The sequence below is a fragment of the Elephas maximus genome, chromosome 4 (assembly GCF_024166365.1).
Source record: "Elephas maximus indicus isolate mEleMax1 chromosome 4, mEleMax1 primary haplotype, whole genome shotgun sequence".
Lineage (NCBI taxonomy): Eukaryota > Metazoa > Chordata > Mammalia > Proboscidea > Elephantidae > Elephas > Elephas maximus.
In genome coordinates this window covers 58,446,028-58,459,903 of record NC_064822.1, presented here as the reverse complement: position 1 = coordinate 58,459,903, position 13,876 = coordinate 58,446,028, and the positions used below count along the sequence as shown (strand labels likewise).

The following is a 13,876-nucleotide window of genomic DNA, read 5'->3' as shown; positions in this document are numbered from 1 at the left end:
TTCTATTACTCTGAAAGAATACTATGTAGTTGGTTTCAGGGGTGCGGGAAAGAAAACTGGAAATTGGAACCAGTTGCTACTGTCAGGGTAAAAAAGCATGCAATTCAGATGGTGACATGAATGGGGAATGAAACAGGAAAGATCAAGTTCCTTTTCACTGTTCTGGCCTTTTAATTTTCTCTAATGCCCCCTATTGGCAGAAGGGAGCCAACAGGTAAAGCAGACTTTGGCAAACTATAGCCTGTAGGCCAAACTCCACTGGCACCCTGTTTTTGTATGGTCTGTAAACTAAGAATAGCTTTTACATTTTTAAAGGATTGTAGGAAAAAAAAAAAAAAAATGAAGACTATGCAGTAGAGACCATATGTGGCTCACAAAGCCTAAAACATTTAGTATGTGGCCCTTTACTGAAGAAGTTTTCCAACCTCAGCATCACAAAGCAGAGTATAAAAGGGTAGGTTAGGAAAAGAGAGACAATAGCTTAAAAACTAACCCAACACCTGATTGTCTTTGTGGGGTGCCTGAAAGGAAGATCTGCTGTTATCATGAGACTACCTTCATTAAACAGGACACTTTCCAAGAATCTAAACTCGTCAAAATAATGGTTAACTATGGAAGGAACAACTTAGGAGAAGATTCTGTGGGAGGAGTATGGAAGACCCTCACTCACAGTTCATAGCCTTCTTGCCTATTCAAGAGTTTAAGTCCTAAAGGACCTTGATTCTTACTCATTTCATTCTAACTCATGCAAAGAACTCTCTATTAAGCTTTCAAAATGGAAAAGACAACTGGCCAGAAAATGATGATGAAAAATAGTGATAGGCAAAAAGAAATTAAAAAAAAATAATAATAATAACTTCCCCAGTATGAAATATGAAATGTGAAGAGGTACAATATTGACTCTGGTAAGTTAAAGATGCATTGTTAGCCCTAGAACAATCACTAAAGAAATAATAAAAAGAAGTATAGCATTCCCAACACATACCTATGTGCGCCAAAAGACATGTATAAGAATGTTCATAGCAGCCCTATGTATAATAGTCAAAAACTGTCAACAACTCAAATATCCATCAACAGTATAATGAGTAATTATGATAGTCATACAATCAAAACTATTACTGTACAAAAAAATGGATAAATTTCACAAATATGTGGAATGAAAGAAGCCAGACCTAAAAATATACTATGTAGGATTTCACTTCTACCAAGTTCGAAGGCAGGCAGAATTAACGTACAGTAGCAATAATGTTCTACTTCTTGATCTGGTTGCTAGTTATACACTTTTGCTCACTTTGATATATTTTGTTATGATTTATGCGTTTTTCTATATGTGGGTGCTTGTGTATAAACTCAAAATTCTATGAAAAGAAAAAATTTTTAAATAAATAAAGAATAAAGATAAAAGGACAGAAAAACTATAAGCCTTAGCAAAGGCTACAAAGGAGGAAAATTACAGGTCAGTCTCACTAATGGCAAAACTGCAGGAAGGAGGAGTGGCCTCTACAGTGCTGTGTATGTTATCCATCTTATCTGGTAGTAAGCGGCACGAAAGTCTCAGGCAAAATCTACCCTATTTCAACCAAAGCTCAAGCCGCCCAACTTTTAACCAGGATGACGGTGAAAGAATGTTTAAGTGTTTAACTTGCCTTTCTCTACACCAGCAGTTAGTGGGATATACAAAGGAATTTCCAGAGTGATAACAGCTACTCTGTTCTATACCCTCTTTTCTGGTATGTAATTCTAAACATTTACGCATTTGCAAAATAAAAATTGTAATATGGATAGATGGTTTCAGTAAAGGTAAACAACATGCCTTAAAAGGAAATCATCATATGGATATCTGAAAGGTTATCCCAGACACAATCCCAAAAGATCTGTGACAGCCTTTGCTTCACTAAACATATTTTTTCCTAAGTGACACTTACTAAATAATAATTTTCTTGGATTGCTGCTCAAAGTATTTTGGTGATCACAGGATATAACATGCAAAATAAACAAATAATTCAAAGCACAAACCATCTGCCTTAACATCTAAATGTTATGGTAGCTAAGCTAAATGGTTGATTTTATTTTACTACATAATTACCTAATCTTCTTCGTAAAGCTGTAGGGGGTTTGTCAACCAAATATATTAAATTCAAATTATTTTAAATATGAATTTATGGTCATAATCGGGACAGCATACAGAGGGAAAAATCACCAAGCCAACTGTAAATAAGTTAGCGAATTTTTCATTACACAATAAGTGCTTCCACTATAGGAAAATGCTGAATAGTATACACTTTTTTTAATGCAAAGATACCAACATCAAGGTAAATTTGACCTTGCATTACCATCTTACCACCATTCTTCTACTCTTCCATCGAATGCATTGCTAACACCATAAGATCCATAATTTTACTTTTCCATCCTGCCAATACTTCTTACCACAGAAAGACACTGTAAACTAAGACTCCCATACAAATTCTGCAAAAAAAAGGACTATTCCATACAACTATATAAAATCCAAGTTTTGACCCTTAGTCCTGAATGAAGATCGTGTAATATTTGTGATGTTTTGTTTTCACATGTTACCAATCTGCTTCCAAGCAAAGTCTATCATGTTTAGCAATTCTAGAGTAGTAATTAATACTTAATGTGTTAGAAAGGAAATAATGTAAGTAATAGAGGCCTCTAAGTTATGGCAAACAGGCATTTTAGTATTCAAGTAAAAAAGCTAACTAATTTATACCTAGCATGGGCTACATTCCCTTTAGCTGCTCCCGGTCATCCTATACAATCTTATAAACAAAGACGGTCTTTAATGTCTGAGTAGCAAAGGTGCTTAGAAGTTCATTTCAACAACCTAATTCAAGTGTCAATTCTTCTCAAGTCTTTAAGTCATATAATGGAAACTTTCCTTTCACTAAAATGTTCCCTGGAATTAAGAATCCGTATCTTGAGAAAAATATTTTCCAGCCATGAATTTACAAGTGTCTGTGATAAATGGTTTTAATTTTACATCATAGGACATAATGCTGATGGGCTTCACACTCTTAAGAATGAGCAGTACCTACCTGATCTGCACATTGAAAAGACAAAGATATTTAAGGGGTAGGGGAAAATTTTCCACATAGCTCTTTGGAGGCAGTCTCTTACATCAGACTAAGAACTCCCTGGTTACAGGCATAGATTCTAAATACAGCAACTAAGAATAACAACAATAGATCAATGGATTAACTGTAACCTGGCAGGGTCTCTGCCAAGATCATGATGTTATTACAGGGTAAAAAGACAAAGAACTTGCACCTGACATGAAATGACAATGAAACGGCCAACAGGATTCAAACAAAATAAGCTTGCCAAAACCTTCTCTCCACCATCACTGTGGTGTCATTATCAAAATAATCATTTTGATAGCAAATGACCTGTTCTAATTTCAACATGTTAATTACCTTCATGTCATAACCGTATGTCTCTCGAATGTCTTCATCAGAATCGGTTTCTTCATCATCATAGTCCACTGTTTGTCGCGGGGATGATGATACACTGCTGCTCACCACCCGGTTAAAAGCAGACTGCTGGAAACTAGGTAAGTGTCCCTAAACAACAAACAATTCCAAGATAAGCAGAGAGACATACTAAACAAACATGGGTAATTAATACATGCTTAACACCACCAAAATGTAATGAACTTGCAAAGTGGCTAACAGAGCTCTTCAACAGTTAGTAGAGATCACATTATTTGATTACAATATTAACATCCACTTGAATGATATTTCCAAGTAATATTTCACTAAAATGACCTATATATATATATGTATATCCAAAGAAAATGCTATAGGTATATGTAGTAAAAAGATGTTATGGATACCATAGTTGCTGGCAAGTTACTGCTGTCTTCCTAATCAACTGGTAACATAGATTTAATTTACTGCTGACACTTGACAATTACCCCATGAAATTGAAAAAGAATGTAAATCTTAAACTTGCCTGTAAATCAGGATTGGCAGCTGCTTTCTGGAGTTCTGCACTGATGATCTTTTCAGTTTTTTCTCGAGCTGCCTGCTCCACCATACGCTGACTCAAAACAGACAGTTTGGCCAGGGCAGAGGAGAGCTCATCCGTAGCCAGGGCCTGCCGTGCTCTATCTTGCCAACTCATAGCACGTTCTGTCAAACACTGTAGGGCCTCTCCTTCAGGTAACCGTACAGGCAATTTCTGAAGGGATACCAGAAGTGACAGAATAGTCTCTAGCCTGGGCCTTCGAGACCGCATACAAAGAGGGCAAAGGAATTTCACTTCTTTAGCTTGCCAGCTTGACCCTTTTTTCTGGGAACTTGATTTAGGAAGCGGAACACAGCTGTTATGGAACCAGTCTTTGCAGAGCTCACACTGTAGCATAAACCCACTGGCTGTCTTGCGGCAAATGCAAACTTTTACTTCTTCTATGCGGTCCACCATTGTCATCTTGGCTAGGTTGGCTGCTCTAAGGGAATGCATGGCTTCAATCTCTTTTTGCTCCCGTTCTTTGAAAACTGCCACCTGTGTACAACAAGCATTTAATTGAAAAGAGTCATTTCAATACACCCAAAAAACACCAAATCCTTAAGGCTAAGGTGTTTCCTAAATTGTGGTCTCATAGTGACAAAGAATTGTTCTTTAAAAAAATCAGTTCTGTCAACAACTTCCTAAAATTTGGGCAGCTTGACAATTTCTTTGCAAATGTTTCTCATCTGTGAAATGGACAAAGTGCTAGCGTAACTGATCATTTACGATCAGTAGAGTACTTCTGAACTCTTCTGGGGTATAGAAGAAAGACAGCATTCATTTTTTCTTCTACTTACTTAGGCTCTAAGTAATCCTAACACATTCCTCCTCCCCTCCAAAAAAAAAAAAAGATATCTTCCTTTCAATAAACCTCATCAGCTTCAAACATTTTACGGAGTACTCACTATACTGCTGAATGCTACTAACAGGAGGGACATATCTTAAAAAGCAGCTGGTCTCATTAAATTGGTCCACTTCCTTTGAAAAGCAAAATAGTATTAAGAGTCAAAAATGCTATTAAATTCTAAGCCAGTAACCTCACTCCTAAAAGTCAAGTCTAGGAAAATAATTCGTAAGAAGAAGGCTACACAAAGAAGTTCATTTTATCTATAATTGGGAGCAATTCGTAACAGTCAAAATTAGGAAACTGTTCAGAAACTTATGGGTAATTTGATGGCATAGTAGACAACTATTAAAAGACTAGAGATAGAGAAAATACAAAGATTTTGGGTGAGAGTAGAAAAGTAAAATTTTTTAGGATTACAAATACATAGAAATGTAGAATATGACCATAATGCCAAAGAAGTATGCAAAAATAAAAAGTTATATAAAAGTAGCTGGATACTGCTTTTTCTTCTAGCTTTTCTCACAATGTTAAGAGGCAAAGTACTTCTCCATGTTATCCTAGGGTTCCTTTTAGATGGATGTGATCCATTAATCAGCACATTTTGGTTTTGATTTTCAAATAACTATGATTTCATCTATTCTATCATCCAGCTGATATTTAATCATCTCAGTCACCAGGACACCATGTGGCTTGCTCAAAATCCAGGCACTAATGTCTATTGTAGTCCCCCCATTTAAAGCCACACACGAAACTCATTCTGGCTCCTTGAAATCAACATTTTCTTTAAGTGTTTACAAGCATCTGAATAACAGAGGGGAAAGGATTTAATTGACAAGACAGGCATAACTGTCAGGGAGCAAATAGCTGGGAGGGCAGAGAGCAGGGGAAGGGAATTTGAAGGGAAAAGAGGTAACAGGTGATGTGTTTCAGTTTTTGACATACTGAAACTGATGTCTTCAATGTGATTAGATACACAACACTGGTGAAAAGGTGAGAGGTCAGAGCTGGAGATAAAAATTTGATAGTCAACCCCATCAAGGTGATGGCTGAGGCAATGAAAGTGGATGAGCTCTGAAAAGGAGTGATAGTAAAAACAGGGGGTCAGGGACAGAGCCCTCAGGACCACCCACAGGTCAAGGAAAACAGAAGGGAAAGTAGAGAAAGGGTGGTCTTTGATATTATTGTTCTTTTAATTGGTGTCTAATAGAAAAATGTCCCACATCATGCTAGAATGTACCTGTACACAGACAGTGCTTGAAAATGCTTGAAAGTGAGGGGGAAAATTGTGGGATCAAGGTACCAGAGGATATGGGAAAGAAATGGGGTCTGGAATACAGATTAGAAGGTTTACTACAGGGAGATGTTCCTTTTTTTGAGGCTGGAAAGGAGAATTAAATGATAAACATAAAAAGAGTGAATCTGTTAATATCCTCACAGAATTTTTTTGTCACCAAGCAAATACAAGATCCACTGTTACATAACCTCCTTACCACCATGGCTGTATCTCTGGTTTCCTCCAATCCTTCCTCCAGATCACTCAGAGGCTCAAGGTCTAGGTCCTTTTCTTTTTCTATTAGTTCTTTTACCTTTTTCCTTCTGTTTTTACCACTTCCATATATACCAATGTCAGTCCGGGGACTCAGTACCTATAAAAATAAAACCAAAATATGAAAAAAACCTTAAAAGTGAAGATAACAGAATGCACCATTTATCAAGCATTCACCATGTACCAGGAACTCTCCTAGGTAATTTATACACATTATTTAGTTCACTCTTCACAACAGCCCTATGAAGTAGGCATTATTATACCCATTTTACAAACAAGGGAAACTGAGGGTCAGAAAGAAACAACTTACCCAAGGACACAGGGTTAGCAATTAGGGAGCCAGTCCTCAAACTAAGACTATCTTATTTCAAAGTCTATGCTCTCAACTACTATGTTCAACTGCTCAAGACGAAAATAAGAACGGATATTTAAATTTGTGCTTCTAAGAAATAAGATCTCTTGGTGACAGAGTTCAATAACAAATTCAGGCTGATTGCCTTTTTCTGGACACAGTACATGATGAACCAGAGATGAGTCAGCCTAAGGCTTCAGATTTCAATCAACATCTGATATTACCTAAGACGAAGCACTTGTAAACCTGCAACCACATAAACTGAAAATAACCCTCACCAATAGTACTATTATCTATAGGTGCTAAATTATCAATGGCTGATGAGACTGTTGAGTTATGTGCACATAGAGAAAACTGGAAACCTTAGTGGTGTACTGGTTAACAGCTACGGCTGCTAATCAAAAGGTCGGCAGTTCAAATCTACCAGGCACTCCTTGGAAACCTTATGGGGCGGTTCTACTCTGTTCTATAGGGTCGCTATGAGTCAGAATCAATTCAACAGCAACGGGTTTAGTTTTGGTTTTTTAGAGCAAAACTACTCCTTACTTGTAACAACGTATGGCTAGAATTCTTCTTCAAAAAGGTTCGCCCAGTCCGTTCTCTCCATGCTCGTGCTGCTGCTACCTGTGACTCCACTTGGGGCAGTGCATCAAGACGCACAGGGATAGGGCGCCCTTTAGCAGATAAGCTCTCCAGCTGCTCCAAGTAAGCATAGTTGCTGCCACTCTGAAAAATAAAAGTACATTTTCACATATTTCGAGTTCTCTTATGGAGTCTGGCAATATGTCATTGGAAAACTTTTTACAAGGAGTTTTGTGTTAATTTTTCTATTGTCTTTAAATCTGAATTGCAGCTCTTGAATTAATGTAAGTTTCAGTGTCCTATAAAGATGTTTGTGTAAACAACCTAAATGCCTATCAACAGATAAATGGATAAACAAATTATGGTACATATACACAATGAAATACTACACAACAAAAAAGAACAATGATGAATCTGAGAAACACCTCACAATATGAATGAATCTGGAGGGCGTTACGCTGAGTGAAACAAGTCAATCACAAAAGGACAAATATTGTATGAGATCACTATTATAAAAACTCAAAAAAAGGTTTAGACACAGGAAAAAAAGCTTAGATAGTTACATGAGAGAGGCACGGGGCTGGAAGGGGAAGACACTAACTAGAGAGACAAATGTTAACTTTGGTGAAGGGGAAAGACAACACGCAACATAGGGAAAGTCAGCACAACTTGACCGAGGCAAAGTCACAGGAGCTTCCTGGACACATCCAAACACCTTGAAGGACTGAGCTGCTGGAGCTCAGGGCTAGGGACTATAGTCTCAGGGGGCATCTAGGCCAACTGGGATAACATAGTTCATAAAGAAAATCTTCCACATCCTACTTTGGTGAGTAGTGTCTGGGGTCCTAAAGCTTGTGATAGGCCATCTAAGATATACCTATTGGTCCCATCCTGTCTAGAGCAAAGGAGAATAGAAAAAACAAAGACACGAGGCAAATATCAGTCCAAAGGATTAATGGGTCACATGAACCACACAGCCTCCACCAGGCTGAGTCCAGCACAACTAGATGGTGTCTGACTAACACCACTGGCCACTCTGACAAGGGAGGGTCCGGGACAGAGTGGGAGAAAAACGTGTAACAAAATTCAAATTCACAAAAAAAGACCAGACTCTGGTCTGACAGAGACTGGAGGAACCCCCAAGACTATGACCCCTCAACACCCTGCTAACTCAGAACTGAAGCCACTCTTGAAGTTCACCTTTCAGCCAAAGATTAGACAGGCCTATAAAACAAATAGTAATACATGTGAGGAACATGCTTCTTAGTTCAATCAAGTATATGAGACCAAAGAGTCGACACCTGCTCAAAAGCAAAGACAAGAAAGCAGAAAGGGACAGGAAAACTGGATGAATGGACATGACGAATCTGGGGTTTGAAAAGGGGAAGAGTGTTGACACATTGTGGGGACTGCAAGTAATGTCACAAAACAATTTGTGTATAAATTTTTGAATGAGAAACTAATTTGCACTATAAACTTTCACCTAAAGCACAGTTAAAAAAAAAAGTTTGGGTAAAATTTTTTTTAATGACCATTTTTTCAAAGATTTTATTTTACTAATTACTGTTGAAGCCATTAAGATTTTAAAAAAACTAGTTTAAATGATAATCTGAAGAACAGACATATATAAATGCTGTTAGGAATGAAAAAATGAATTTGCTAATAGATACAAAACTGTTTAATATAAGCTGTTGCTGTGACCCATTGAGTCAATTCTGACTCATAGCAACTCTGTATGACAAGAGTAGAACTGCCCTATAGGGTTTCCTAGGCTGTAATCTTTACAGGAGCAGATCAGCAGAGGTCTTTTCTCCTACAGAGCTGCTCGGAGGGTCTGAACTGCCAACTTTTTGGTTAGTGGCCAAGTGCTTAACCATTGTACAACCAGGACTCCTTTTAATATCATATTTAAAAAAAAAAAAAAAACTGTTGCCATCAATTCCAACTCATAACAACAGGACAATAAAATTAATGTTTACAGTCATCTTTTCTATGTGTGGAAATCAACTGTTCCACTACAGATAAATTTACCTTTCTATATTTATGGGCATAATTTGTGTTACTATCTTTTTTTTTTTTTTTAACAACTGACAGAGTTGTAAAATAACTCAAAGAAAATCTAAGGCATACACCCCTGGAATCAGATAATCCTAGACAGTATGCTATACAACATCCAGTATTCTACTGAAAGAAAACCCAGTAATCTCTTAATTCATTTTGAAATCTTTCACAATTTGTCTAACAACTACAAAACAGTATTTTAGTTTTGATAATCATCTCAATTTTCTGTTATATAAACAGGGATAAGAATGAAAATTTTCAAGTCAGTGTTTCAGTTTTTCCATGGAATGAAGTCATTATTGTTTTCAGAACTTACATACTGCTTTAAATTTACTAAGTAATTGAGTCATTGCAGAAGGTGAGATGGTTATTAACAAGTAATCTATTCAGGGACTTAGAAGACAAAGTGGACTGGCAGCCAACAGACTTCACAATAATTTAGAGTGGTACCTCTGAGTGGATAAATCTCCTAGCAGTCATAATACATAGCCATACCTATAAGAAACTGTATATATTCCTGTAACATTTATTGTTATTCAGAGCCTACAAAAGCAAGGTACAGTGTTAGCTGCTAAGTGTTGACATTCCAGTAAAAGGTCATTTCCCATGTGTTAACTAACACATTTGCCTGTAAATTCATTTGGAAAGATACACTTAAGCATCTAGAAAAATAAACTGGCAAGGAACCTAACTGAATTTTTAAAAAGAATAATGAGGAGGTCATAGGCCTGTTAGCTATTACAATGATATAATTAAATCACTATAATAGTAGGATAGGGATAGATAGCTAACTGGAATAGAAAAGTGCCGGAAGATGAGCTCCTCAGGATGGAAGCCTACAAATCAGTCCTTTCACTTGAAGGAAACATATGACAGTCACTTATATTTGTCGACTTAATCCTTTAATAAACAAACAGCCAACTATGGATTATCAGGCACTTGAAGCCAACCAACTGCCTTAAAATAGGTCAAGGATGAAACAAATAGAGTTATTGTCCTGCTGAAAACCAAAAAAATTAAAACAAAAAAAAAAACGAAGAGAGACAGTGGCAGCTAAGCAGGTCCCAAAGAAAGGAAACTGAAGAGAAAGTGAAAGGGAAGTCATTAGAACTTGACATTCTTAGGGTAGCAGTTTGGTAAGAGAGTTGGTTTCCTTTTTCTCCCGATATAGTTTACAGTAAAGAGTACATACGTAATCAATACTGTTTGAACAGGTAATATTTATTTTGATTATAAAATTGGAAGAAGTGAATTTTTGCTGCTATGATTATTTTACGATAGTTATTTTAATCTAAAGAATTATGATGCACAACTTAAAGAATATAATCAATGTCAATGAACTGTACATGTACAGTATATATCCTGCTATGTATATTCTCGACCACAAAAAATAAAATGAGTTATTAAATAGAAAGTTTAAAGAATTCACCTGTTTCATAGCTCAACCTCATATACTAGACTAAATGGCCACACCAGCCCAGAGGCAAGGACAAGAAGGCAGGAAGAGACAGGAGAACTGGATGAATGGAAACAGGGAACCCAAGATCAAAAAGGGGAGAGTGGTGACACATTGTGGGGTTGGCAACCAGTATCACTAAACAATATGTGTAAAAAAAGATGTGTGTATTAACTGGTTAATGAGAAACTAATTTGCTCTGTAAACCTTCATCTGAAGCACCTTAAAAAAAAAAAAAATTCATCCGGGAACAGACATTACCTGAACAGTAGGACGATGTTTCCTTACTTTAATGGCTTTTAAAATTCAAAAGAAATATTACATATTCAAGCATACTTTCATCTCTATCTAGCACTTATTTCACTTTGATTTGAATTACAGATGTATAATGTATGTCTCTTCAACTAAAGAATATGCTATTTGAGGGCCACGGTCATATTCTATTTATTTTTATAACCATATCTTATATTTCCATCTCCAACACATCTAAAATAGTACTAAATGTTAATTTCATTTGCTTTTTCTGCCTCTTATTATAAAAGTAATCTATGCACATGGAAAAAGATTCAAAGAATACAGCAGGGAATAAACTCCCTACTGCTAAGAGTTAAATAGCTAATTCCCTCATGTTTCATAGCAGAAGTCAAAAGACACAGGTAATGTTTGATAGGCAATACTTATTTTGAATTATAAAACTGGATGGAAGAGTAAGTGAATTTTCAGTACTATAATTATTTTATTATGGTTATGTTAATTAAAGGATTAAGGGATTCATCTGTGAGACAGGCATTATCCGAACAGTAGGAAAATGTATCCTTACCTGAATAGCTTCCACTTTAGCTGTCCATTCTCGAGCTTTTTGTAAAGCCTCTTTCAGGGATAACACATTGGGTAGAAAGGCTGGAATGTTCTTAGCTTCGTTCACAATGCTTTCTAAACTGGCCACACTGTGCCGTGGTCTAAACAAACATAAAAATAGGGTGGATGTATGTGAAAAAGTCCAACCGCTACCAACACTTAGGTAACATGTCAGAGTATGTAAAGAAATTTCATTCTTACCGCAATCCTATGAAGGAGGCAAAGCAGGTATTTATTTCCACTTTACAGATGAGAAAACTCTAACTCAAAGAAGGTAAGTTATTTCCCCCAAAGTCATTTACTGTAGTAAACAGCACACCTGAAATGTGGACTCAGGATGAGTCCCAGAACCCATGCTCTTTTCACAATGCTACACTAGCTCCAGTCTAGTTTTCCACAGTATCTGAAACTGCCAGAGATACATATTAAATAGCAGTGTAGAAAGCAATAGACTAGAAATCCATTAACGTTGATCATGTACATTTAATTCAACTACATTAATTAAGCTCTGGTTATACAAAGATATATAAAACACAGACCTTATCCTCAATTAATCACAATACAAGATAAGCATTATATCTGTATTGGGAACTAAGAACAAATTACTATGGGCACAGTACTAAGGAAGGTACTGATTAACTCTGCCTAGAAGAATAGGCACTCATCTGTCAGTCTGTTGTACTGTGGTGGCTTGCGTGTTGCTGTGATGCTGGAAGCTATGCCATTGGTATTTCACATACCAGCAGGGTCACCTGTGGTGGACAGGTTTCAAGGGAGCTTTCGGGCTAAGACTGGGAAGAAGGATCTGGTGATCTATTTCTGAAAAAACTCACAAGCAAAAACCTTATGGATAGCAGTGGAACACTGTCTGATACAGCGCCAGAAGATGACCCCCTCAGGTTAGAAGGCACTCGAAATACAACTGGGGAAGAGCTACCTCCTCAACGGAGAGTCAAGCTACTAAATAAAGCTTTTGAGACCTTCATTTGCTGATGTGGCACAACTCAAAATGAGAATAAACAGCTGCAAATATCCATTAATAATTGCAACGTGGAATGTACCAGGTATGACTTAAGAAAAACCGGAAGTTGTAAAAAATGAAATGGAATGCTTGAAGATCAATATCCATTTTAAATAGGGCAATCATATGGCCTACTATGCTGGGAATGACAAATTGAAGAAGAATGGCATCACGTCATTGTTAAAAAGAACATTTTAAGATCTATACTGAAATATAGTGCTGTCAGGGATAGGGTAATACCCGTACGCCTACAAGGAAGATCAGTTAATATGACTATTATTCAAATTTACACACCAACCACTAAGACCAAAGATGAAGAAACCGAAGATTTTTTACCAACTTCTGCAGTCTGAAATTGATCAAGCATACAATCAAGATGCACTGATAATTACTGGTGACTGGAACGTGAAAACTGGAAAGAAAGAAGATCAGCAGTTGGAAAATATGGCCTTGTTGACAGAAACGAAGCCAGAGATTGCATGATACAATTTTGCAAGACCCACAACTTCTTCATTGGAAATACCTTTTTTCAACAACATAAATGGCAACTATACATGTGGAACTCAGCAGATGGAATACACAGAAATCAAATCAATTACATATGTGGAAAGAGACGATGGAAAAGCTCAATATCACCAGTCAGAACAAGGCCAGTGGCTTTGTTCTTCTATCAATTGCTCATATGCAAGTTCAAGTTGAAGCTGAAGGAAGTTATGAGTAAGTCTACAAGAGCCAAAGTACAACCTTGGGTATATCCCACCTGAATTTAGAGACCATCTCAGGAACAGCTTTGACATACTGACCACTAATGACCAAGGCCAGACAAGTTGTGGGACAACATCCAGGACACTATATATGAAGAAAGCAAGAGGTCATTAAAATTAGACAGGAAAGAAAAACAAAAGATCAAAATGGATGTCAGAAGTCACTCTGAAACTCGCTCTTGAACGTAGAGTAGCTAAAGCCAAAGGAAGAAATGATAATATAAAACAGCTGAACCAAAGATTTCAAAGAGTGACTCGAGAAGACAAAGAACTGGAGTTAGACAACCAAAAGCGAAGAACATGCTCAGCATTTCTCAAGCTGAAAGAATTGTAAAACAAACTGAAGCCTTGAATTGCAAT

General features: G+C 36.9%; 1 protein-coding gene across 1 annotated transcript in view; it reads right to left on the bottom strand.

The window, feature by feature from the left end:
- Positions 1 to 13,876, bottom strand: part of KDM5A (lysine demethylase 5A) — a 113,852-nt gene that overhangs the window by 12,793 nt on the left and 87,183 nt on the right. The window contains exons 20-24 of the mRNA XM_049882155.1: positions 11,694 to 11,832; positions 7,321 to 7,500; positions 6,367 to 6,522; positions 3,973 to 4,524; positions 3,435 to 3,581 (exon numbers count right to left, since the gene is read on the bottom strand). Of these exons, the coding sequence (XP_049738112.1) occupies positions 3,435 to 3,581; positions 3,973 to 4,524; positions 6,367 to 6,522; positions 7,321 to 7,500; positions 11,694 to 11,832 (1,174 nt within the window). The remainder of the gene's footprint in view (positions 1 to 3,434; positions 3,582 to 3,972; positions 4,525 to 6,366; positions 6,523 to 7,320; positions 7,501 to 11,693; positions 11,833 to 13,876) is intronic.